Source organism: Emydura macquarii, unplaced genomic scaffold (genome assembly GCF_026122565.2).
Source record: "Emydura macquarii macquarii isolate MOO-44397 ecotype Brisbane River unplaced genomic scaffold, CSIRO-AGI_Emac_v2 contig_306, whole genome shotgun sequence".
Taxonomy (NCBI): Eukaryota; Metazoa; Chordata; order Testudines; family Chelidae; genus Emydura; species Emydura macquarii.
The window spans coordinates 13120958-13147263 of NW_027130443.1; the positions used below are offsets into that span (position 1 = coordinate 13120958).

Below are 26306 nucleotides of genomic sequence, written 5' to 3' on the forward strand. Positions count from 1 at the left end.
CATTTTTAAATTAGAAAGAATTTAAGTTGAGACCCTTATTTTAATCTGTGCTACATACAAAATGTATTGAAAAGCAAACAACTATTAAATAATTTAATACACAAGTGTAGTCAAAAGCACTGTACATTGTAGCAAATGTACATTGAATTTCAGAGATACAAAATTACCAGGTTAATTCAAATGTACACAGTCTGTAAAATTCTGCACATGGGAAGAGCGCAGGAGAAAGGGAAGGGAGTTTGAATTCAAACAGAGTAGGGGTCCATGGTGAGTGATACCTCAGTTGTCAACAGGCATGAACTAGCATGCCATTCTGTCCAGAGAAGACTGGAAATGCCAACACTTGCTTCGACAACAGAGGATGGTGCTGCTAGTCAGGAATTCCCATGGTTATTTTCTATAACTTTACCAGTTTTCTATAATTTCTACAGATAGAACAAAGCAATCCATATGTGCCAAGGTCTTGCCAACAAGCAGCTGGAAAATCATCACTGCAAACTGAAGAGCTGCACAGAGGATAATACATGGACACTTCATAACCCTTAGCCTTGAAAACCACTTCTAAGACTTTGAGGCATAACCCCCCCCCCCCCCCCCCGAGAGCTTGACGGCAGTAATGCTAAGGGAGCCAATCTACCTGTGTAGACTCAGTGAACATGCCTGGCTTGTTCGGAGGCCCTTAATGTGAACCATACCGAATCGTCTGCACTCTACAAGTTTGTGTTTTGTTTTCCCCCCTCTGCATCGCTTCACAGAATAGGCATTTGCTTGACTAACATTTATAATGTATTTCTTTCAGCTGAATGGAAACATGATGGGTAAATAAAGAGTTTATGGTGGATGACAGAAGCCTAGAGAAGGAACAGCACTTGGATCACCTGAATAGGCCTATCTTTGTAGGGAATTTTTAAAAAATATTTGTATTAATTTGAATATTATGTTATAGAACAAGGGTGTTCCTATCAGTGGGAAACCAAGACAGATGCACACTCCCCCACATTCTGTAGAGGCTTCATTCTTTAACACATCATATCCAAACACGAAGTATAAACACGTTCTCAACCAAGATTCTTTCACAGGATTTTCAAGAGTGACCAGTTGGGGGCATATTTTAAAGACAAGTCAGCAACCAGAAGTTGAGAATCATGGGGAGGAGAAGAGGTGCTGAACACCATGGAGAACATAGCCACTTTCCATAGGTGTTTCAATGGGAACGGGCGTCTGTTCAGCCCTTTTGGAAATCTGGCCAGAGATGGATGAGAAAGACTAATTGCATCATGCCCCACAGTAAAGGTAGTGGGCTTTAAGAAGGGACATCTTAAGACAGGGGCCTGGATGACATATGGAATATGGCGCCATTCACTTCAACATCTCTGGATGAAAAACAAAGTGACTGCAGTACCGCAGCTGCACGGTGGCCTGTGGGAAAAGCATTGTGCCAGTACATTTCCTAGTGGCAGATGCACATATCACAATCTGGCACCTTTGCTGGCAGTCCCATCAAAGGCCAGCGACAGAACAGACAGAATCCTCCTGGTGAGGAGTGAGGCCACACTGGTGCTGTCGAGCAAGCTCACAGTGCTGCTGCCAAAGCTGTCTTATGGTGAGAGAGGGTTTCTGGCTCCAGAGCTGTCAACCCGAGACCCTTCAAGAGAACGCTGCACTGTGCATAATTCAAAGGAACTCGGCAAAGAACACCCGACGTAGCGTGCACCATGATCAACTAGCACAGCCGTCCTTGGGTACAAGAACGGCATTCCAGTCTGGGCCAAAAAGCCAGATAACATCCACAGAACATTGTGTTGATTTAAAAGAAGAGACACTATCAAAAATGTTGTGGAACAGTTTCTATTTGCATAACTATGAGAAGCATGGGATGCTTATTTGCATAAAAATATCCATAACCCCATCTTTGTGAGCTGGCAGGGCTTTATCTTGAGTTCTGGAAAGAAACTAAGTTTATGTTGCATCAAGTACTGCTCTGCTGACCTGAAATTGAATCTCCCCCCCACCACTTCTGGAGTCAATAATCTTCCCTTTAATGTGTATCTAATGAAGCCTAAAATTACCATGGCTTGTGCATCAGCACAACTCTGAGAACGGGGGTTAAACAGCTGCAGTACAGCGGGCAGAGGGAGCACAAAACCGCACCATTACATGGACAAAAACAGATTTTTGTCCCATTTTTTTTAAAATTGCTCAATGGTCAAGTTATAGAGTTTAATTTCTAGAAGGCAAGTGGCAGTGTAACATGTTGCCTGGCAAATACCAGGTTGCTGAAGAGGGGAAGAACCACCTCAAGAGAAGTTTAAAAAACACTCCTGCGAGACTGAACTATTTCAAGATCAGAAAGTTACCCCAAAGATAAGATTAGCATCTCTTTAAAAAAAAGCCACACAAATATTACTGGGATACCAGCAGTACTCATCTGGTTAGAAATCTTGATAATAAGTATTTTTCTTAATGAAATATGCAGAGCTACCAAAAAGGAGAAAACATATTTAAACCCAGTGAGTATGGTGACCTTTACACCATTCTACACTCAACATGCTGGAATCCCAGTTACAAGCTTTTGACACTACTCTACAGAATTAACAGTTCCCAAACTCTACTCTGCAGAATGGACATGACCAAGTTCTGACCACATCTTTCCTATTTTAGTAGACAGCTGGGCAGCACAGTGAAACAGAGAAACACAGTAACTTCCCAGCAGCAGGGTTCCAAAAACTGAGGTACAAAACAGAAAAAGTTGCCTCGCAGATGGAAAATAGTTTGGAAATGCAAGATTTCCCAGATGCAGGATTGTAAGAAGCCTCTTCTATGCAGACATTCACATCAGATTTGGGGACTGTTTACCCTAAACCACACAGCAGTCTGTATGGATCATGATGGACAGATTTTGCCAAGCCCTTATGAGGATGCAGTGGTAAAGATGCAAGATACTTCTCCTCTCCCACTTGTAAGAATCAGGTAGAACACTACAGGAACTTTTCCTTCCCTTTTCCTTTGAGAGTGAATAGCACCCACAAAGTAGAGGAGTTGGGTGGCCCATGACTCTGTCGCACCCAGTGGGGAACTGGCCAACAACAAACAAATGGGCAAAGTAGCAGGCACATAACCTAGCTGGCACCTGGGAGGTGAAATGCCTCCTCCTGCTCCCTATAAGACAGTAGAGCGCCACACCACCCCAACACAGGGCAGGGCCAGAATGGTTGCAAATGATTACCCAACTATCAGAACCCAACTCAAAAATTTAACTAGTAAATGAGCTAACTGTTGCCTTCATTATGGGATTCCAATACTCCTGGCACTCTCAAAGCCTTGATACAGAATAAGAAGAAAGGATGCCATCTCATGAACCAACTTCCGAAGTTTGCCGTACCCTGTGGCCAGTCATGATTATATCCAGTTACTCACAGGGAGTAAAGAGCACAGAAAACAATAAAAGCAGGCATGCATCATTTCAGGTAGGGTTTAAATATTTAGATGATCACTGTTCCAATCTGAACACATTTTCTCTTCATTTTCTATTAGTCTTTTTTAAAAACAAACATCTAACCAATTTAAGAAACGAGCATTCCTCTTTGTCTAAACCTTAATTCTGGACAAGAGGAAAACAAGTTAAAACCAGAATGTGTCTATACACACAAACTAGCTGTATGTTCACACAGGCTATGTAAAAGCAGCTTAAAATGCCCTTCTCGCTTTGTATGTCTATGAAATGTACATTACGTGATTATCAATCCATTTCTTATGAGGCCCTCGCTAGAAGAGGAATTTGCTGTTTTCTTTGCAGAAAAGTTTTTGGAAAATTATTATTTAAGCATTGTCCTGGTAGTTTCTCTCTTTCACAGGAGACTGGCCAGGCTGGTGGTAGGTCCATTCTGAGCCTGAAACTGTACAGGAGGCGGTCCATCCGTCCACTGAAAGACAACACACTATATGACAATCCTATATTCACTACTTGGGAGGGGGGAAAAATCACAGCAAGGCCAGAAAGGAAAAATTGGCGATACAATATTTACCACACTGAGATAATAAAAGTGAGTGCATCAAAAGGAGTTGAGAACCAGAATGTTTGTTTTTCATCTGTCAGACGTTCCCATTATTAGAATACATCACAGAGACAAAATGCTGCTATTCAAACTGCCAGTCATGCCTGCATCCAATTTAATTTCAAACATTTGTTTGTTACTTCATTTGACCTGGGATGGACAAGCTATGGAGTGAATGAATTTCCTGTTCCTTCTCATAAGAATGTGAAGGTCCAATCCTGAAACCACTCACAGAAGTATAGATTTGATGGATAGGGCCCCAAATTGAGTCTGTCTCCAAGTCCATTAAAATGCTCAAGCTGTAACCAAAATTAAATTCAATAAAGGCCTGTTCCTCATGCATCTTAATAACTTTGGGTGTTTTATATTTTACGAAGTTTGCTTACACAGATAACTAATTTTTGCATTATACATTTTTTCCAATCCACACTAACTAGCCTATGCAATCAGAACATGGATTATGATCATTCAGCAATGCAGGTAGACATCAAACTGGAGTCATTAGCACAGTGCTATCACTGAAATCTGTGTCCTCTGGGATTGCAGGTTATTTATATACACGTGCTCCTGAGAATCACACAATTGCTATGGGCATCTTTGTAAACAAGAGGGTATATCTCAAACATTCCAACCTCTGGGAAATCACTAAAGGGACCTACTGCAGAGAACTCAATGAAATGGTTTCTTCCTATTCCCCATTCTCCCTCTTTTTGTCTCCAAAAAGTTAAGAAAGAGGTTTAAATTAATAACAAAATTTTTGAAAATTTGGGTTGCGTCTTTACCTTTCCAAAACAATTTGAGTGTCAGAACATTTTGACATGGATATAGTCAAAGTTAAGGAGTCAGAGGTTAAGGTAATTCTCTGGGTTCCAATTTAAGACACTATTTAGTTCTGTTAGAAATGTAAGTGACTTTGGAAGATTCAAACAGGTAAAAAAATCAATTTATGGCAATATCTGTATAAATACAAAATACAAGATCAAACCAAAACCTAAATTGGCTACACAAAGACATTTCTATTTAGGCACAGAAAATCTCAACATGGGATAAATGTCAATAGTAGTGGGTATTTCTTGCCATGTACAAGACAGTATTACTCTCAGATCAAAGGTCTGGGAGCCCTACTATAATCTCATAACAGATCTAGAACATAACTGGTTTCTTGCTTTTGAAAGCAAGAACTTTAAGTAAAATAAACCAGCTGATTGGTTACAAAAGCCACTTTGCTCTTGCAATAAATAATCAGTGGCACCCAGGGAAAAGCACACTTGAGAAATAAAGACATCACCAACCTAATAGCCTTTATAAAAGTTAACTCATTAATTTGACCTCCACTTCTCTTTTCTGTTATCAGTCCATTTTAAATATTAGGAAGTAGCCAAAAGCTTGGCGACTCAGAGAGATGCCTATGTGCTGGGGGAAGGGTGGCAGACAAGAGAAGAAACCAGCATGTTTTGGTTTTTTTTAAACACACACCACACTGTTGAAAGATAGATTGCCTACCGTAATTAGGTTGTGTTCTGGAAGACTACAAGCTTCAATATGGTCCTGAAGAAGCTGCTGTGAAAAGTTCTGATGCATCTGTGCTGCCTCATGAGCATCCATTGCATTTCCACAGGCTTTGTTCAGATCTGAAAGTGAAAAAAGTGGAGTATGTCACATTTTTGTACTGAGAGAAAGATTAAATGGCTGACAGTTCAGGCAGATGGCTTTTTTATTGCCTAAGAATGCTCCTTTTTATTGGCTGGAGGAAGAGCAGGTCACTTGTGTAGCCCCATGTGGAACTTACTTCCTGTCTCATACTTTTTAAAACACTCACCACCTTCAAGGGACACAGAACCCAAAGTTTTTTAAATTGAATATCCTCCCCCTCAAAAATATGCCCTTTAAATAGCATGCCCTTATACTTTTGTAACAACGCCTCAGAAAAGTTTAAAGGTGTTTCTGCTGCACTGGGGATGTTTATAAAGTAATTTTCAGCAAGGGGGAACAAAGAAAGTAATGACAAAGGGTTTGTCTACACTAGAAATGTTGCAGCGACACACTTGTAGCGGCACTGCCGTAGCTCTTGTGTACACACTACCTACACCAACGGGAGGGGTTCTCCCTTCGGCATATGCAATCCACCTCCCCAAGAGGCAGTAACTAGGTCAACAAAAGAATCCTTTTGTTTACCTAATGCTGCCTACACTGGGGGTTGGGTCACCTTAACTTCGATGCTCAGCGGTGCAGATTTTTCACAGCCCATGAGTGACATAGCTGGGTTGACTTAACTTCTTAGTGTAGACCAGACCAAAGGCTGGAGTTTTCAAATGAACCCAGGTGAATTAGGCACCCAACTTCTACTGGTATTCAGTGGGAGTTTGACTCCTAAGGCTTCCAGCCAAAGTACGGTCTTACTACACAAAGTAAACAAACTGAAAAGCTAGTAGAGAAAACCCTCCCATTTACAATTTTGGTAACACTGGGTGTTACCTGTAGCTATAGCAGGTAGATTGTTTGGGTGGAAGAGTGAGTTTAAATTGATGGTCCTTTGTAACAAACACTTACTTCTCTTGTTACCCTTACAACTCATCCTAAAGCACTCTGTGATAGCTACCAAGACAATGAGATGCACTGCAAGTGCTTTTACCTCAGCTACTTAATGGAAAGGCAAGGGGAGACAGAACTGGACCAAAACATCCAAAAGTTACATTCGGGGCTAACTTCTACCCTCATAGGCACTCCCTCTCAGTATTTTCAGTGGGGGCTGCACACTTGCATCTGATCGCAGATTAAGCTTAGATATTGTGTAAAATAAAAAATATTCAACACAATATGCTTACAGTGCTTGATGCCAGTCACATCTCACATTCCCCACTAGTGCACTGTCCTATTCTGCACAATGAGAAGGCAGGAGACAGTTTCACTTTTGCTGAATAACCTATCATCTTTCCCTGTTCAAAATTTCTATTTGTGTGCACCTCAAAATGTATTCGTTTTATATTTTCAACCCACATGGACAATACCCCAGTAGCTCCACATGGATCAGTAATGCAGTGTTCTTACTTGAACAGAAAACATGTGCTTGGTGTCAACATTTGACAGTGTATCTAGTTTACAGTGCCATCTACTGGGAAAAGTGTGGGTCTGCATGCCTTAATAATTACAAGAAATCGTATTAACCTGACAGTAGTGCTGATTTTAATCAAAGTTGAGTTGTAATTCTCTATTACAAACCCTAAATTCTGTGGGGTTTGAAAACTGCACTGTTTTAATTCACTACAGGCTGAAACTTGGCATCACTGTCTCACCCTTTATAATATTTGTTCATTTAAAATAATTCACCCATTTTTAGCTAAGACTTAAGCCAAAAGAGCACACAATTCTGGCTCACATATTTTGAAGCATTGTCTGGAGGGGTAGTAACACTTTGCACACAGGAGTCCTGGTGCGTAAATGCTCCTTCTAGTAGCTTTGTCCCTCTCCACATTTGTCAGACTCTTTTTGGCATTGCCTGGGGGAAAGCAGTCACAGCTGCCTTTACTTTACACTCTAGGCATTACCCACTTTTGATTCTGCTTGCCCCGAAGGTCAAAGGTCAGTTTCTGCCAAAGATGCCTGCCAGTCTCCCTCTCAACCCTAAACAGAATACACACTCCATTTGATTTTCCAGGCTCCTCTAATATCAGTTGACTGAAGAACTTTGTTTTGATACTAAATATCTCTGTTTATACAGAAAATTCTTATGACTGACACTCAAAGTAGGATGGAAGTTGGCGCACACACTGAACGGGTTCTTATATTGCTACTTGGTATCTAACAGACATTACAGCAAGCAAGACCAGTTAAATATACAGCATCAGAAACAACAAGGAGAGTCCTGTAGCACCTTAAAGACTAACAAATTTCTGTGGGCATAAGCTTTCATGGGATGCAACCCACTTCATCAGATGCATGAAGTGGAAATCACAGATGGGAGGTATAAATATACATCCAAGGGTAAGAAACAACAATGGGGAGGGCAAGTGCTAACAAAGTCAATTCAGTTAGAGTAGATGAGGCCTATTCACAACCGCAGAAATTTGTTAGTCTTTAAGGTGCTACAGGACTCTTGTTGTTTTTGCTGTATACAGACTAACGCAGCTACCCCTCTGGAACTTTTCAGCATCAGAAATGGTTCAACTAAACCATATTCCACATCTAAAGCTGAAATACAGCCAAAGTTACTGAATCTGCGTCCACAAGAGAAAAATGTTAAATTTTTAAATGCAATTTGAAGAGATGGAGAGAGTCAGCAAGGCCCAGAAACAGAGAAAGGCCGTTCCCAATGGGAGGAACTGCAGAGAAGGCAGCTCTCATCCCAAACAGCGGTAACATGGTCAGAAATCATGTGAGGATGACCATGCTAGAGAATCCGAGGAAGTAGGAAGAGGTGTAAAAAAAGGCTGAAGGTAGACAGGATCACTGCAATGTTTAGTAGTGGTGTGAAGTTTCAAAATGCTATGCAGATTAGAGAAGGGCGCTCTTAAGGGTGTCAATCTGCCTTTAGCATTTCCATTTTTCCAGAGTACTCTAGGCAACTAGCAACCCAGTGCTTTTTCATCAGCAATTCTATGATGCGAATATGGGAGGAATTTATGAGGTAAAGCTGCATTATTTTGCAGTCCAAAAGGGAAATCTGGGCTGAATAAGCAGCTATCATTTTGCTTAACTGAAGATTATTTATGCATAAAGAAGTTGTCTTCAATCTTTTATCATCAGAGACCTGCAGCAGTGCTATTCTGCAGTAAATACAATACTTATTAGCAATCATGCTCTCCCTCAAGCACCTAAATTGTTTTTTAAAAAAGTTACCTGGGATGATAGTGCCCAGAACACAAGACAGGGTGAAGCACAATGAATAATGTTGGAAAGGGGATACTTTGAGAGAATCAACTACATATGAGAAGGAGAAAACATTCTTTAGAATCCTACCCAAGTTTCTGCCCATTCATTCACCCTCTCAGCCTTAAAACAGGCTAACCTGCCTTTCTAGTCAAGAACTAGATAAATCTCTCTGGATGAATTTAATACACTCTTGTGCTAGCCACATGGGATTGCTAGATAGCAATACAAGATTCTCTTCCATCCCTTTTACAAGCTGTTCATGAAAGGAGACACTAAACAGTAGGCATTAGTGATTCTACAGCTGTAGCAAAACATGCAAGGATGATCTCAGCATCCAAAAAATCTGGGGCTGCTGTCAAGATTCAATAGGCTCTGGGAACTGCTGTAAGCGTCCTTCTGGTATTTTCCTAGGGTTTACTTTTTTGTGTTCCCATTTGACCATCATCTCTCCCTCCTTCTGGTTCAATTTACCTTCCTTTCTTTCACCTTGCACCCTAATACTCAACTAGAAAAGTTGACATTAAGATTTGAGACTACCACTCCTGCTAGCAGGCACTGAAAAGCCACCATAAGAAATATTTCCTGCCTCTTTTTCCAGATTGTGTTGCACAGCTCATAACTGTCCCCACTGTCAGTCAATATATCCTGATCTTCTCCCTCTGGCAATCGCACCTGTTTAGTGACTGACAGGTGGTGGTACTTCTGGGCAAATAAGATCAGCACACAAGTTGCCTGATAGTGGGAACCATTAGGAGCTAGTGCAGCTGTCTGAAAAAGTAGGAGAAAAAGCTTCTTAAAAATTACAGGCTGCTAATGAGACACCAAGGGCCAAGATTTAAAAAAAAAAAAAAAAGAGTGACTAGCAATTTTGGGTGTCCATCTGGAGAAACTATGTGGGGCTGATTTTCAGAGGGTGGATGCTCGGAACTTTCTGAAAAATCAAGCTTCTTTAAGGTGTCAATTTGGACTTTCAGAATCAACCTGTCCCTTTTGAAAGTCTTGGCCAAGATAATTCTGCCCAAACTCAGGGCATCAAGTCTGCCCAGCTGCAAATGAGATGCCGCATTAGCACATGCACAGCCAGATACTGGTAGTCAGGATTTCTGACACTCAAGTGACTGACCACCAACTTCTCCTGCACAGCGTCTCTGAAAGAACCACTTACTTTCTATGCACTTTAAATGTGAGCACAGATGGTCACAAAATTAACACTTCTGTCTTCCAGACACAACAATCCTAAAAAACTTGTTGAGTACATAAGATGTTTATGCCACTAGCTTCTTGGTAAGCCTTAGAACTGAGAAGCATGGTTTTTCCCCCTCTCCCCCTGCCACTATCGCTGTTTAAGACCGAGAACTCAACTTGCTGCTTGTCTTGAACACAGATGTATGAACTACACTTTGACTAACTTACCTCGCAGCAGAGCTGAAGACCATAGTTGCACAGACATGTCTGGGATCTTGCTAGCAAGTTGCATGGCTGGTACTACCATGTTATTACTTTCCTAGTCAAGAATGCATATTACGGTCAAACACTGTCATTTTATCCAGGTATTTTTCTTTAAGATATAAAAATATTCCATAAAATGTGAAATTTGTATAACAAGTTGTACAATGGAATGCTCAAACACACCTCCCAGCCTCCGATATTCACCAACACATAGAATATCTAGCTAACTCTTAACCCAACACTGTTCTCATGTATGAGGTAAGACCCACTGAGGGCAATTTCTACCTATGTAGGAACATGACCGTGGCGTTCCTGGGCTATTAGAACCCATCTCATGTGAGATTATATTCCTCTATGTAACTCCAGTTTCATTATTTCATCAGTTGCTGGATCTGCGGCAGCAAAGTAAATCCAAACATCAGGTATCAGGATTTATTTAGAAGGGACTACAAACACCTGAACACACAGCCTATCCATTATGTGGAAAATGACATACTGAACTGCCATTAAGTCTGACACGGGTAGAATACATATTGGAAGTTCAGAGTTAAAGTTTACTACTCCCTAATGCATAAGAAAAGCGAATGAGGACTGAGATGGCAGAGGGACAGAACTGCTAACTGTACAAGGGATCAATTAAGGCTAATCTCTTCAAAGCAGGTGACCTATTATCAAGGAATTTGTTTCAATATATAAATCACCAATAATTACAAACATTAAGTTATTGCTGAAATTGGAGCAACTTTGATAGCCACAAAATGGCTGCCATGTCCCAACACAGGAGGTGGCTGTGTTTCTATGGTAGGACAGTGACCCCTAAAGTGCAGTGTAAAGTGGTCTGGGATCTTTCTACACAATAGAAAGTAGAGTACATCTACTGGACATAGCAGGGAAAATATTGCATGCATCATCTTGCCACAGCACAAGGATTAAAAAAAAAATGAGGATCTGAATTCAGAATCCTTTCCAAAACAATCTAGTTCAAACTATTTCTCCTCTACTGTGATCTTCTTTTCAAGTGACTTTAAACATCATGAAAATACAATCTTCTGAAATAGATTGCAAATGTCATGGCTTTGTCAACATACCACTAAACATGCAAATCACAAATTGAACAGTCAATACCCTGCCAGCTTTAGGTGGACTATTGCAATATGTGGAGCTCTTAAGACATTACTTTTACAAAACACATTGACTTTTTGGCAAATAGCAAGTAAAACAAGCAGAAATACTGAAGACTGTAAAGGCTTACCCTGTGATTCCCTAACACATAGAATATATGACCCAGGAGTACAAGAGAACATGCTGTTAATCGGTTCAAGTCTTCTGCATTTGACATTTTCAGAGTCTCTCGCAAAAATCGTCTACCAAAACAGAACAAAAAATAAAATATTCTCCTTTCCTTCTAATATGTAACACGTGTAATAACTATAACCCTGAAGAGAACGACTAACTGTGCAAATCAAGGGGCAATACTGGGATTTAGGAGATCTGGGTTCTACTCCCAGCTCTGCCACTGACCTGTTGTGACACTTTGGGCAAGCACATTCTCTCTGTGCCTCAGTTTCCCTTTCTGTAAAATGGATATAACAATACAGACATTTTTAAAGTGCTCTGAGATCTACTAATGAAAAATGCTAGATATTGTTAGTTCAAAGCAGTAGAGAGAAGAAAATCTAAATGGGAATTTCTCTAAGCTGTTTATCTCTCCTGTTTAGTAAAACAGCAAGTATTAAATTAGCCTGGGCAAATTCAAGGGGAGAAGGATTCTGTTAGGTCTGAAAAGGCCTCATTTCCCCCCCACTTTTGCATGAAAGAGCCCTTTTCTCCTTTCACTTCCCCTTTCCAAATGGCACTGACTTTGCACTCACTTTGCTTCATTGTATCTTCCTTGGAAGAAGGAGAAGAGACCTCTGATGTAGAAAGCAGCTGCTCGGAGACAGTGGGAGCTAGGGACAAAGCGATAAATTTAAATCCAAGAGTTATACAATAATTAGATGTGTGATACATTCTAAGAATTATTTTCCAACTTTTCATCAAATCAAAGCATAATTCTTAGTGCCAATGGTCAAAAAAATTGTCATATTTAAGACACATTAGGCGCCCCTTCCTGGACATCAAAAGCTGATCATTTGCTTTTCACACAATCCCCCCCCCCCCCTTTTTTTTTTTTTTTTTTTTTTTTTTTTTTTAAAAGAATTTTACAAGTCAAAAGCCACAAACACCCTTGCAAAAATAACATTTAAGAGGTATCCAGAATCCTTACCTTACAGGAAAGTTGTGGTCTGGATTTATCCTTTCCAATAAACTGTAAAGCTACAGTCAAGAAGCAGAAATGGGAAAAAAATTGTTTCTAACCAGTATTAGCTTACAGTACGAGATACAAGTGTTTTAATGGAAGCACCACAAAGTAGAATGCTGCAAGTTATATAAAAAAACTTAGCAAACATCTGCTGTTACTGACTAGAACAAAAGATGGAACATTCCAACCTTGGAAGGGTACCATTAGCTCAATTGTGACCCTAAAAAAAAAAACAATTTTCTATTTTTTTTTAAGACTTCGTAAGTGTTAGCATGAAACTTCAAGTTTCACTGGAAAGACTTTTAATGGAAATATATCTGACTAGAGTATTTGCAACCTAAAAGTTGAATCATCTTGCTAATTAATGAGAACCAGAACTTGACATTAACCAAAAAATTAAGTTGACTAATTTTCATTCTCCTATCTCTTCCCTTTTAAATATGCTTCATGATTGTGCTTGTTGAAAATGACAATGTACAATGTGTCTACAAAAGACTTAACACTTGAAAGGACTGTTTCTGAAAAGCAGCTAACAAAACCAATATGAAGTGGTACATAAAGAGAATACGCAAATGTTGCTCTCTAAATGATAGACACTTGAAAGTTACTGTAAATTTCTTTGGGAAGAAGGTTGGTTGGTCAGTTCTCGGTGGGTAATAATTAGCACCTGCATATGGCCATTTCCAAAAACACTTCATAATCATGTAATTAATTCTTACTAAACTCCTTGTAATATAGATATCGCCCTTGGATACAGATGGAAACTGAAACAGACAACTTAAGTGACTGGCTCAAGATCACAGAGGAAGAAGTGACAAGCCTGAGACTAGGATTCTGAAGTTCCTGGCTCCCACTGCTGTGCTCAGATATCCAAACCACACCTTTCTGTAGGATCCAAAATGCTCCAGTTTCCTTTAATGGTCTGCACTGAGCCAACTCATACCCCCAAGTGCCTGTAAGTAATATTAATAAATGACACTATGTTGATCAGGTGGGTTGCTACCCAACAAAGCATTCCTCCTTGTGGCAAAGCGCACCAAGAAGGAATAATCAAAGGGCTGGCCTAAAATGTTTCCCTCTTGTAAATGTGCACCTTGGAAAGCCATAAATCAGAAGCAGCCAGTCACATACCTCTTGATGCCTGTTGCCTTCCCTAATGTACACGCTGGCCAGGTTTGTCACAATAAATGCCCACAATTCCTGATGTGTGGTGAGCTAAAAAGAGAAGAATATAAAATACAAACCAAAACCAGAAATGGCTGACATGGTATTAGTTAGGAAGCAGCATGTTTACAGCTCTCAAGACAAAAATAGCTCAGCCCAAAAGATCCAAACCATATAGACATTCAAAAGTGCATTCATACACAGGCTTATTTCTGAGAAGCTGTTAATAAATGTTAAATTCAAAACACATTCCTGCAGTGAGGCTTCTTTGTTTTGTTTCATTATTGCAAGCTCCTTAAGAATTTGCTGCTTCATCTTAGTTTTTCTTAGGTCTCTTCATACTAAAGTGCTCTCAATTTGGACGAGACTAAACTGCTAAGTCAGCCCTTTGAGAACAGGATCCTCTGATCTTGCCGCAAATCATAGAATATTAGAGTTGGAAGGGACCTCAGGAGGTCATCTAGTCCAACACCCTGCTCAAAGCAGGACTAACTTCAGCTAAATCATCCCAGCCAGGGCTTCGTCAAGCTACATCTTAAACACCTCTAAAGATGGAGATTCCACCACCTCCCTAGGTAACCCATTCCAGTGCTTCACTGACCCCTGGGGCACTCCACTTGTGACCGGCTGCCAGCTAGACATGGAGCCATTGATCACTACCCGTTGAGCCCGATAATCTAGCCAGTTCTCTATCCATTTTGTAGTCCATTCATCCAACCTATACTTCAACTTGCTGATAAGAATACTGTGGGAGACTGCATCAAAAGTTTTGCTAAAGTCAAGGTATATTACGTCCACCACTTTTCCCTCATCCACAGAGCCAGTCACCTCTTCATAGAAGGCAATCAGGCAAATAGCGCATGTAAATCCATTCTAGTAAAGAGAGAGTTGTGAGCACCAGTGATGACAGGCTCTGCACCCCTCAAGTCTTATTCCTCCACCTCTCAACAGGAATATTGGAATGATCCGTTCAGATGTTTACCTGGGTAAGGCAGCATTGCTTTACCCAAGGAGATATAAAGCAATATCCATGGCTGCTTCATATAAAAGGTTAGTAGAGGATAGAGCCTAGAGAAATTGAGGGGAAATCTATTCTGCACCTACTTCTACATTTAATAAAGCTACAGCAAGTGGTTTTAGCATTAAATCTTACCCTCAGTGCTGTAGTAAACTGTGCTTCTGCATTGTCCATGCAATTAACAGAAATGCAGTACAGCCCCTGTAAAAGAATTGTGTTTTAGACTAAGTATTCTAGTAACTGTAGTGAAATTGCAATCCTACAAGTAAAGGAGATGGTCGGAAGTTTGATCCACTAAATCCTTGAGTTACAGGGCGTTAACAGGAAAACAATTTAATACGTGTTATGCCGGACACTAATAAGCCTCAGTTTTGTTTGGGAACTTAAGAGCAAGTAATTTCTGTATTGCCACCTTCTCACCACATTATTGTAAAGTTCATTTATTCTTAGAATCTATTTGTTTCATATAGAATTAAAAATACCAATTCTACATACAGTGAATCACTAGAGCTTATTCTGTTACCAAAATGCATTGCGTAAAGCATACAACATACCTTGTGGATGTTCACTTGCAAAGCTCCCATAATTAAATGGGCTATATTTTTAAAGAAAAGTTTAAATATTTAACAATTCTACGGCTGTTACAAGATGCTCGGTGTTAGCCTAAAAGACAGGTTGCTGCAATATACAGGAGTTCTATACAATTACTAAAATGATTGCCTTGCTTGATGCAAGTCTAAAAAACAGGCCGAGATTTGCATCCTTACACTCACAACAGTTATCTGTAATAATTAAGGTGGAATTGTAGGTATGGTGCTATGTATAGGCCAAAGTTCAACAGTAATAGCATGTACTCACTAGGAGAGTATGAAGCTGCGCAGCATGATTAGAAAACAGCCTGGGAGACTGCTGGCAGAGTTGACAGACTTGTGAGATCTGTTAGAAAAAAAATATTTTAAGAGATTAAACCAATTATTTCTTTATTATGTCTAGGCTAGAGCTGGCCCCCACATCCCAACTGCCTGAACTGTCAGAGGCTTTCAACCTATTGCTGGGCTTTGCTCAAAATTAAGTTAAGCTATGTCTTGCACCTTTAAAGCAGAGCCCAAACATATTGCAAGCTAAGCTGCACATGGATCAGTGTGTATATGCTCTTCCCTATATTGGGATGTGTACCAGTTAGTGTTCAGTATTATTTGCTTTATGGTAGTTCCTATCATGTGCTGGGCACTGTCCATCTACATGAAGCCATAGTTCCCGTCCCAAAGAGCTCACAATCCAAGACATCATGCAAACAAAAAAAAGACGGAAGAGAGGGACAAAATATTTAAAGGTTTGGGGGGTGGGGGGTTGTTAAGTAAGAAAAACATGAACTATCACCAACTGCTCCTTTATTCAGCCACTATTACTTAATTAATTTCTTCTTAGTGCTGTGGTAGGAAGTATTAAAATAGTGGTTCTCAACTTTTCCAGACTACTGTACCCCTTTCAGGAGTCCGAACCCAAGCCACACCATCTGGAGTTGAAGCTTGTAACTTAGCTTCACAGGCTCCCTGTGGTGTGGGGCCCCGGGCAATTGCTTTGCTTACCACCCTCTAATGCCGGTCCTGCACTTGCGACTCTCCTAAACCCGTCCCACAACTTCTAGTCCCCAGGCTGAGAAACACTGATCTAGATGAGCTGACATACCCCCTGGAAGACCTCTGCATACTCCCAGGGGCACGTGTAGCCCTGGCTGAAAACCACTGTGTTAAAGGATTTGAAAGGTCAGTGGACCAGTTCAGAAAACATCTTCCATTTAATGTTATTTATGGAACAAAATGCAGACACATTTGGGGGAAGACTGGACAAAAGAGTAGCTGAGACTGGTATTACCATCAGAGGGGAGGAAGAAAGAGGTGACATAAAAAAAACAAAGGTAAGTAGGGAAGGGCATTGTTATGAAGGGCTGGGAAAGCCAGAGCAATATGCCTGATCTTGAGCCAAATAGAGATCAGGGAACCATTGGAAGGATTCAAAGGGGGATTGACATGGTCAGAGGGATTGCAACTGCATTTCTTTTTTTTCTTTTTTTTTAAATCAGGCGAGTGTCTGGAGGAAGTGGTTACAGTTGTCAAGATGGAGTGGAGAGCCTGGATGACAGTTTTAGATATATGAATAGAAATAAACAGTTGGATCTTATATATGCATAGGCTGAAGTGTCAAGCTCTGGACACTACATGGAAGTCGGGAAAAGAGAAAAGTTTAAGACAACCTCCAGTTATGGGTCTGAGTGAAGGGAGTATGGTGGCATAGGTAAGAGTGACAGAAAAGAGGATGAGGGAGAAAATATCTGGAACTCAGCTCTGGGCATCAGCAAGCTATACTATTTTAAAACCCCATGAGTAAAATCTCTGAAGTGCTCCCAAATGAGGAATGGAAGGTGGTTTAATTTCAAGGCTTCAGAACCTCGCCAGTGTCTTGTTAAAGATTCCCAGACACTGCTATGCATGTTAGTAGTTAGACTGGGACGACTGGTATCCCAGTGAGTCTGAATGTGTTATTAGGAAATTAAATTTCCATATTTTTAAACCAACATTTATTGCAAAGATTCATGAATATTCAAAAGCTTAAATGAGCACAGAAGTGATCAAAAGACAGTTTTACCTCCTGCAGTGCTGTAGCTTTGTGCCCCGTGACAAGCCGACACATGATAATATGTTCCAACAAAATAACTTGGAAAGATGACAATATAGGACTGCAGTCCAACACTGAAGAGGGAAGCAAAGTGTTCAGGAAACAAAGTTATATAGTACTGTAACATCCTAACCCCACAGCCTAGGCCCTAAGTAACTACCAACAGCCAGCTTCCCTCATGCCAACAGTTCAACAAAACTTCAGCACAGACTTCTGAGCAGAAGTCTATATGCTGAAGTCCTGATGAATATGTGGCACTGGAGGAGCCAGCTAGCTCCCACCTACTGTTTCAGTTGCCACTGGGGAAGTGAACCTATTTTTAAAGGAGAATTGTCCCTTGAGCAGGAAAGAATGGCAGTCCAAGCTTCACTTATCTGAACCCCTAGGGAACATGACCTTGTTTCAGATAAGCAAGATCTTGAATAGTCCAGTGATTTAGATAACCCAGATTCTAAAAAACAGTTTAAAAACAGCTAGGAACTGGTAAATTAATCTTTTTGTACACCTATAACTCAGCAGGCTAACCAATAAAAATGTATGGGATGGAATTCCTGCTCCGGGCTCAGCTTTAAAAAAAAAAAACAAGTTTCAGACCAGAGCAAAAAATTCTTACAGCTGAACAGTAAATTCTCAAGCATAGGTTTATGGAAGTAACCCTGAACAGATCAATTGCATTAGAGGTGCCTGTTCTTGCAAGCAGATTGCATTTTTTGACATTTCTATGTTAGCATCAGATAAAGGTACCTTGCAACTCATCGATAGATCAATAATCTCCATACTTACTTTTTAGCTTTTCTAGCTGCATGAGTGCTTTGTCTGTGTACTTCTGTGCCTTCTCCAAGTAACCTGCTTGCATGGAATGCATCACTGTCACCTGCCACAGAACATAAGAAAGACAGGAAAAATTAACCTTTTCAAAAGGGTCTGAAAGCCTAGAGCCAAACTCCAGAACTCAAGTCAAAACAATTTAAATCTTCAACCTGAAATCTAGTCAATTTAAAAAAAAAAAATGAGTTTAGTTTCAGGAACATGGAGTCATATCTCCATGCTTTGTTAAAAGAATAAGCTTCTGCTGCTGTCAGTCATGAAGAACCAATATAGCTCTTGGAGAATGAACTGGATTCTACTTGGCTCATGTATAATGTCAGTTAACTAAGTTTCTTTTTAGGGCTTCTTGTACAACCCCTTTGAATGCTGCTCTCACTGAGGCGAATAAAGTTGCAGACCAGATTTTCAATCTAATGGTACAAGGTACAACAAAGCAACATGCAGCCTGCAAAACCTTTATTACCAGAAATTATGGACAAGCTAGACAAAAACCACTTGACCGTCAGATCCCAGCTTTAGCTGGCAGGGCTGGAAATTAACACAATGACCATGATGCCATCTTTGCAAAGTCACTTTCCAGAGCGAAACTCCATATTAGGTCATTAAACTTCCACATAAACTAACTGCTCTTCCCAGCTGAGTCTCCCACAACATATGACACACACTGCTATTTAAAAGACCTTGATTGTGATCTGCAACTCACCATCTGGTGACTTGGATCATTAGGAACTAGATTTGAGAGCACCAGATTTATGCTTACTTGTGACCACTCTGGTTTCTAGAAGCAAAAGGCTATTGCATTAAAAACATTGCATTTAACACACACTACAACAGGGTGGGGAATGGCAAGCTCTCCTGGCCAATTCTTTCAGACCATGGTTGTTTTAAGCCATAAGTCCCCATACTCTGACCTCAGTAAGTTTGAACTTACAGCATGAACTGCATCTTTTTTATCCCTGTGGAGAGCAAGAGTTAAGCATTAGAAGAGAAGAACGTATGCACGTGGGAGGGCAGAAGTAAATACTCTTTGCTCTGTACTGTGCATTCAGTCCATATTTAACCATGATAAATTCCACACATTTAAAAAATTAAAGTGCCTGTACACTGGATCATGCTCTGGATACAAGGTCCTCCTGTGTACGGAATGAGCACATATAACCTGCATCTCATTAGTTAATAATGTCCACTTAAGTAAAACAAAAGCATCTCACCAGGTAGACCAGCACACACATGTGTTCCTTCGGCAGCCAGTGAAAGAGATCTGCTGGGTTGCTGGGTAGAATTTCGTCATCATGAAGAGTTGATATGGTCTGAATGCACTGCTGGAGCTGCTTCAGACATGGTTTCACACTTTTCACCTGTGAAAGTTGATTCATATCAGACACAGTCCATGCCATTTGGGACACAACACCTGAATATTTATAGAGATCAGTAAACATGCCAAACAGTTAACAGTCCTTGCCTTAAAGAGTTTAGTTTACTTTAAGGCATAAAGTGATACAGTAATTTCAGAACTCCCCACGGCCTTTTGGACAGGAATCTTTCCCTGATTCCCAAAGATGTAACTTTGCAGAATTATCATTCACATACCTGCCCAGCATCCAGGTAATGAGTCACCTGTAGCACCAAGAAAAATACACGCAATGATTCTTTCTGGATGGGGTTTCCTTGCCAGTTTTCAACTATCTGTCCACACAGAGTAAGGAGTGGGTGCACTTCCTGCAGTTTCCGTTCCATTAGAAGAAGCTATAAGAAAAGTATTACTCATATAAACAGTTCAGAATGAATAGTTTAAATGCTCAGTGAAGGGGAGTGGAAGCTGTTGAGTGCTCTTCACTTTTGAATGTCGAGTCTCATTTATTTAAGTCCGTAACTGTAGTCTTAGAACATTAATTTTAAAGGCATTCTTTTTTTAAAAAAGAACTGGTCATTATCTGTTACTGGACCTTTCATCCTGCATCACGAAAGGGCTTCTTTGCTGATTACAATCAACTTCTCTAATCTGGGATATGCCAATGATTAATGGTGCTTGGTTTCTTCATAAAACTACTTGTACTTTGCTATTGTGAACAAGCAAGACATTGAACTCCGTAAGAATCCTGCATGCCAAAGAGCAGATTTCAGATGTATTTAACACATCATGCTTACTTACAGAAATGAAGCAGAATATGCTTGGCACAAGGAAAGCACATAACACATTCAAATCAGACATATAATTTCAAGACCAATAGCTTTATTTTGTCCCTTTAAAGTGTATGTACTGAAGTAACAGTAGTCACTTGTTAGCTTACTTGTTACACTTAAATATATCCAACTTACCATCCCTTTACTTAGCAGAAACAGTGCCCTGAAATAAAACAAAACTGTGTCATAGCTCTAAGAAGGTACAACACTGAACAAAATATACTCATGAAAGAAAACTCAGGGTAAGACACTACTGCAGATCTTTTCAGCACGGACTATGTTGTGTCAGAGGAAACAAGCTATTGGGATAGGCACCCCTTATCATGCTTAGGCTGCCTGGAACCATGGGACAAAAATCTAGCAGAACCAACTCAGCCCTTCCTTCACCTGTCGTGGTAAATTTAGACCATGCAGTCTACCACCTGAGGGTCTTACAAATGAGATCTTATGAAAAGAGGTCCTGCCTGTTCTGCAAGGCCATGATCCCATGGTTCTATTTATCAGAGCACAGGTGTCCTTGGTCAGACTTTGCCCTCCCTCATTACTATGCAGCATGCTGGGTGCACTGGCTGGATGCTAGGACTTCAATAATGCTGTGGGACTTTAGAGTACCTTTGATGTAAAAGACACAACATAAGGTAAATTATAAGACAATGTGTGGAGTGGGAAAAGAGGGTTTAAGCAAACTTTTGCTGACTATGAACCAAACCAAACCATAGGGCTAATTTACACTAGAAATACTACATTGGTGTTGCTGTATCGCGTCTGGCGAAGACAATATATGCCGACATGAGAGCTCCACTCCACGAGAGGCAGAAGCTATGTCGGCAGGAGAGCATCTCCCACCAACACAGCACCAGCGTGGACAGCGCTTAGGTTGCTGTAACTTGCTTCACTGAGGGGGCAGCTTTTTCACACCCGAGAGTTGTAAATTATGTTGACTTAAACAGTAGTGTAGACCTGCCCATAGAAACTCCTGTCGTCCTTCATCTCTGGGCCCACTCAAAACAGCAATAAAGTTCCTGCCAGAGCTAGAAGAGGAAAGCAAGTTTAAAGTTGGAAAAAGGAGTCTAAATCACAGTGCCAGGGAATTAAAGAGTCTGGGGCTTTAGGTCTGTATCTATGACATGGAAGGTCTCTATTTGTGAGGGAGCCACAGGCTAAAACCTGCATGTTGGGAAGGTGTGAGTAGATGAGGAGGCCAAACAAAGTTCTGTTTAAGAACAAGGTTCTCCAGAGATTTGGCAGATGCTGCTGCTGCTTGCTTTCTGCTAAAAGCAGCCTTGGATAGGAGAGAGCAAGAGACTCAGATTTAAGAGACAGAACACCTGAGAAGAGCTGGTTTGATTATGATGGGTTTTTACAGAAGCTCATTTGCAACCAGCATCTCTACATAAATTAGAATAAATTAAAATGTTTGGGAGAAGTAGGTGAAGGGAACATACCTGGTATATTCTGACCCTACTACCCTGGCATACTCTGCTCCAACTCCTAGAAGGTCACATGCAGATACCAAATCTTTTTCAAGTGTGTGTAATTGCTGGAGAGAAAAAAATTGGTCAGTTTTCAAGCTAGTATTTTTAATCAATCAAACTTGTATTCTTTTTTGCTCTAGGTACTTGTTACAATTGGACATTTTGTTATGAAGTTAAAGTTGATACAACTGTTTTACAGGAGTTCTCTACATATCACCTGACCACAATAGAAGGCCTTTTCAGGAATCTATTCCTATTGCTCTTCTGAAAAAAGTCCTGAACATTTCAAATAAAAGCTCCTTCAAAGCATGGTTGATTTTTTTTTTTAAACTTAACCAAGTTATCATAAAGTAAATTACATACAGCCTAATCTAAACCCAATGCACAGTCAAAAACAGCAGTGGTTCCTTTGGCAGGGAAGGCACTATCAAAGACTGTGAGCACCACCTGAGATTCAATGCTCCAGGCCAGAGAAGAAGGAAAAAGAGAGGTGTAGGGTTTTTTGTGATGCATCCTTAGTTTCTGTAACTGGATTTTCCCAATCTCCAGTCAAAAAGCCAATTCATCTCAGTGGAATGTGCAACAGAATAAAGATTTCAGGCCCTTTGATCAGGAAGACCCTAGAAAGAAACATGCCACAAAACCAGCAACACTTTTCGGGCTTGTAGGAAGATTCCTTCACAGAATATAACTGGAGGTAAAGCTTCTTATAAGTACACTCAGGCACGCAGCTCACTGAGAAACAAACACTTGTCCCTTAATTGACAGAAATGCAAGGCTCTCAAAATCTCAACTCAAACTGCACAAGAAGTCCTTTTCAAGGAATTAAGTTGTCCAATTTCTTTGAGCCTATGCAAAACGGGGGAAGAAGAGGAACACAGGTGACTGTTAAGACATCCTTCGAGAGAATAGTCTGGCAAGCTCCCTTTGAAAGAAAGTGCTTCTAAAGAGAAACTATTTTCCTCACTTCTTATCAAAGAGCCTTCATTGTATTCTGCATATCTAGTAACTGCTGAAAAAAGGCACATCTTGGAACAGATATTGCCAAATAATGATCTCTACAATTGTACAGGTCCAGCAGAGAGCATGACCTGCCTCTCTCATTGCTCGGTTGGTCTGTAAACTCTTTGGATGATATGATGTGCTTCTAATCCTCACAGGCTGGGATATCCAATAGATAAGTTATCTGAACAGATGTACAGCAAAAGAACAAGGTGTCAAGCACACTTTCTAATTCCAAGATTCTTCTCAGCTGATGCCCAAAAACCAGCAGTGTTAAACATGAGACTGAAGCCAGGCCTAGGAACATTTACGAAACAGGAAGAGTAAAACTTCTGATGTTGATCCGAGGCCTTCACAGTAATTCCACTTTCTAACCTAGTTCTGCTTTGAATGTTAGGGCAGGTTGAGAACAATGGAACCCACACTTCTATCACAGCATCCTCAGGTAGGAAAGTCACTAGTCAATCCAGTCAGGCTTTATGGGGAGAGTTCTGTTTTACGTACATTTTGAAGGGGGATTCTTCCACCTGTTCCCAGGATTCTGTGTCCCTGCTAGAGTTTGAGGATCGCCCTCTTCCTCCCACCCCCTGCTCTCCTTCTTCTGCCAGCCATACCACCACCAGTACAGGCAAGGAAGCCTGCATTAGGCTCCACTGAAGTCTGTCACAATAGTACAACATGAAGCACTCCCCGGCGATTCAATTTACTCTAGTCCCAGCCACTGTATTAAGAGACACTCAAGCCTTGTTGCTTCTACAGCAGCACAGCAGTAGTCTCTCTTCTTTGCAAAAAAAGCTAGAAATTTACAACTGCATTATACTTTCTTCCTGCCATTTTCACAGTCCTTTTATGCAGCTTTGTAAGCTGAATAATACTTACTGCAAGCTGAAAAAGTAGTCTACAGTGCCAGTATGGAGTCTGCTGTGAAATCTGAATGGCTTTACGCAACAGAGGCTTTGCTGCATCAACTGAATTCTGAAATAAAAATATGTACCTTAAAGTCAACAGTAAAACCAACCAATATAAGGCATCTTCAGCATTAAAAGCAGTGAGATTTAATTAAGGGTATTCTGGTTTGTTCCCTATTTAAAAACCTACGAAGAGGTAAAAATTCTTAAAGCAAAAAAATTGAAACAAAACTGAAAACAAACATTTGACATGAGTGATCACATTTTCAGTACTCCAAAGACATGCTGAGCCACATCAGCAAATAAATCCACCTGTTCATTGATATAACCCTTCATATGTGCACAAATATGCATACTAGAGAACACACATGGGCTTACTTGAAAAAATTGCAGACCCCTTTTAAAGGCCTTTTAGTAAATCTGATCCAAAATATTCAAGGGGCATAACGAAAGCATCTCAGGCAGTCCCCAATACGTTAGCCTGTCCTTTCTGCCACAACTAGTAATGGAATAAGTTGGGATAATAAACTCATTTTATCACAGAACTGCTTAACTGTAACTATAATTTCAACTAGCATAACGTGATATATTGAAACACTTTGAAACATCCATGTTACTTCACTATAAATGAAACTTCCCTGCACCAGAGACCACCCATAATCAGGATTCACACTATGTTGTTACTGATGTGTGTACATATGGTTCTAATATAAAAAAAATGTATTTAAAATGTCAAAAACCCTTCATTCACATCGTTAGGGCACTTAAGATCAGCAAATACCATATTATAGAAGTGGCCACAACACACTTACCTCTTGACAATACAGTTCAGACAGAAGGCTTGCTGCTTCAAATTTAACATCTTCAAACTGGGGAATCTAGCAGCATTAGAGTTAAGTAAATATTAAACTTTGCTGTATTACTCCACCAATCAATGCTCAATATGCCAAGACAAAACTTAAAAGATTTAAGAAAGAAGCCCACATCTAAGGAATTGGCTAGAGCTACCTACAAAACATGGAATCAGATTTACTCTGACCAGCTTTGTTTGCAGAAATATTTTGTATTAGATCCCGACCATAAAAGTCAGTTTTCAGCTAGTAAAATTATACTTCCAGGTGGTCGGGAAAGGATACTTGTTGTGATATCAGCCACTGTAAAAGAAGACAACAGATTAGTTCGCAGCCCATGATCCTATAGGGTTCATTTAAGAAACTGCCCCATTCTCTCTCTACAATCTCTTTGGTAAATCTACCATAGCCAGACCATGGGCCTCGGCAGGGTCTCCCTCCACGGAATGAAACTTTGCACTCCCCCACAGACAGTGGCCTGTCACCTGGCTCAGTAAGGCACTTAGTAGCGAGCAGGGCTGGGGCAGAGAGGGGGAGAGCAGCCTGCCTGACCCGCATTCAGGGCGCCGGTCACCTGCACAGGGAGAGCTGGGGTCAGCCACGGGGGGAGTTGCAGCCTCCACCCGGGAGCACCCTGCAGAACCCACCTCTCCTGCCCCCGAACCCCGAACCCCCCGGCCTTAGCGCCCCCCCCACTCACTCCTGGTGCCCGCCAACCCCCCCCCCGGCCTCAGCGCCCCCCCCCACTCACTCCTGGTGCCCGCCACCCCCCCTCCCCGTCTTAGCGCCCCCCCCCACCCCGCTCACCGCCTTCTCCAGATGCCCGCGGGCCTGGTCCCCGTTGCGGGTGTGGTGGTAGAGGACGGAGCCCAGCTGCAGGTGGGTGCGGGCCTCCATGCGGGCCGGCGGCTTGCGGGGCAGCACGGCCTGGAGACAGTGCACGCAGAGCCGCACCTTGGGCGGGCTCGACGTGCGGAAGTGCTCGGCCAGGCCCAGCAGCGCCAGGTACCACGACTCGCCCCCGGGCCCGGCCCCGCCGCCGCCCGAGCCCGCTCCGGCCCCCGCGCCGCCCCCACCGGCCTCCCCCGAGCCCGAGCCCGCCGCGCCCCCCGCCGTCTGCTGCGGCGGCGGCTGCTGCTGAGGGGCCGCCCCGGCCGCCGAGCCCGAACCACCCGCCGCTACCGCCGCCATCTCAGGGCCGCCGCCACAACGCGGGGGCGGGCCTCGGGAGGGGTCAGCGGCTCCCCGCGCAAGGGCGCATGGGACATGGAGTCGCTGGCCGGCCTCCCAGCGCCGGGCGGCCTCGCCGAGCATAGGTCACGCGAGAACGGCGAGCAAATCCCGCGCGGACGCAGCGGAGCGGAGCGGAGCGGCACTCACTCGGGAGAAGGGCCCATGCCCCGCGAACAGGCTCCTGGGAAATGTTGTCCTTCACTGCCGTCAACAAATTACGCGAGAACTGTCTGCTCACAACGGGATTTCCCGCGCGCCGTTACATGGGAGTTGTAGTCCCTTTCCTCAGCCC

At 41.7% G+C, this 26306-nt stretch overlaps 1 protein-coding gene across 2 annotated transcripts; it reads right to left on the bottom strand.

Moving 5' to 3' along the window:
- MAU2 (MAU2 sister chromatid cohesion factor) lies at positions 1 to 26206 on the bottom strand. Of its 2 annotated transcripts, none has more exons than XM_067560292.1 (19): positions 26162 to 26206; positions 25067 to 25084; positions 24743 to 24808; positions 23902 to 23997; positions 21991 to 22085; positions 20681 to 20708; positions 19952 to 20107; positions 19573 to 19719; positions 18317 to 18407; positions 17504 to 17607; positions 15716 to 15793; positions 14993 to 15058; positions 13807 to 13890; positions 12640 to 12689; positions 12245 to 12322; positions 11626 to 11737; positions 10338 to 10428; positions 5559 to 5686; positions 1 to 3923 (listed from the first exon to the last, which is right to left on the bottom strand). In XM_067560292.1, the coding sequence occupies exons 6-19, from the start codon at positions 20681 to 20683 to the stop codon at positions 3849 to 3851; spliced, it is 1263 nt and encodes a 420-aa protein (XP_067416393.1). In that variant the 5' UTR covers positions 20684 to 20708; positions 21991 to 22085; positions 23902 to 23997; positions 24743 to 24808; positions 25067 to 25084; positions 26162 to 26206; the 3' UTR covers positions 1 to 3848. The 2 variants fall into 2 exon arrangements, with proteins under 2 accessions (XP_067416393.1, XP_067416386.1); XM_067560285.1 differs by lacking the exon at positions 26162 to 26206 and adding an exon at positions 25589 to 25972.
- Positions 26207 to 26306: the final 100 nt, after the last annotated feature.

Bases quoted from the DNA above. Each gene is read 5' to 3' on its own strand.
- MAU2 (XM_067560285.1), bottom strand. From the start codon at position 25,972: ATGGCGGCGGTAGCGGCGGGTGGTTCGGGCTCGGCGGCCGGGGCGGCC. The intron at 12,690-13,806 runs GTATGTGACTGG...TCTTGACTGTAG, and splicing joins AAGGCAACAGGCATCAAGAG to CTTTACAGTTTATTGGAAAG. The intron at 11,738-12,244 runs GTGAGTGCAAAG...CTGTTTTGGTAG, and splicing joins GGAAGATACAATGAAGCAAA to ACGATTTTTGCGAGAGACTC.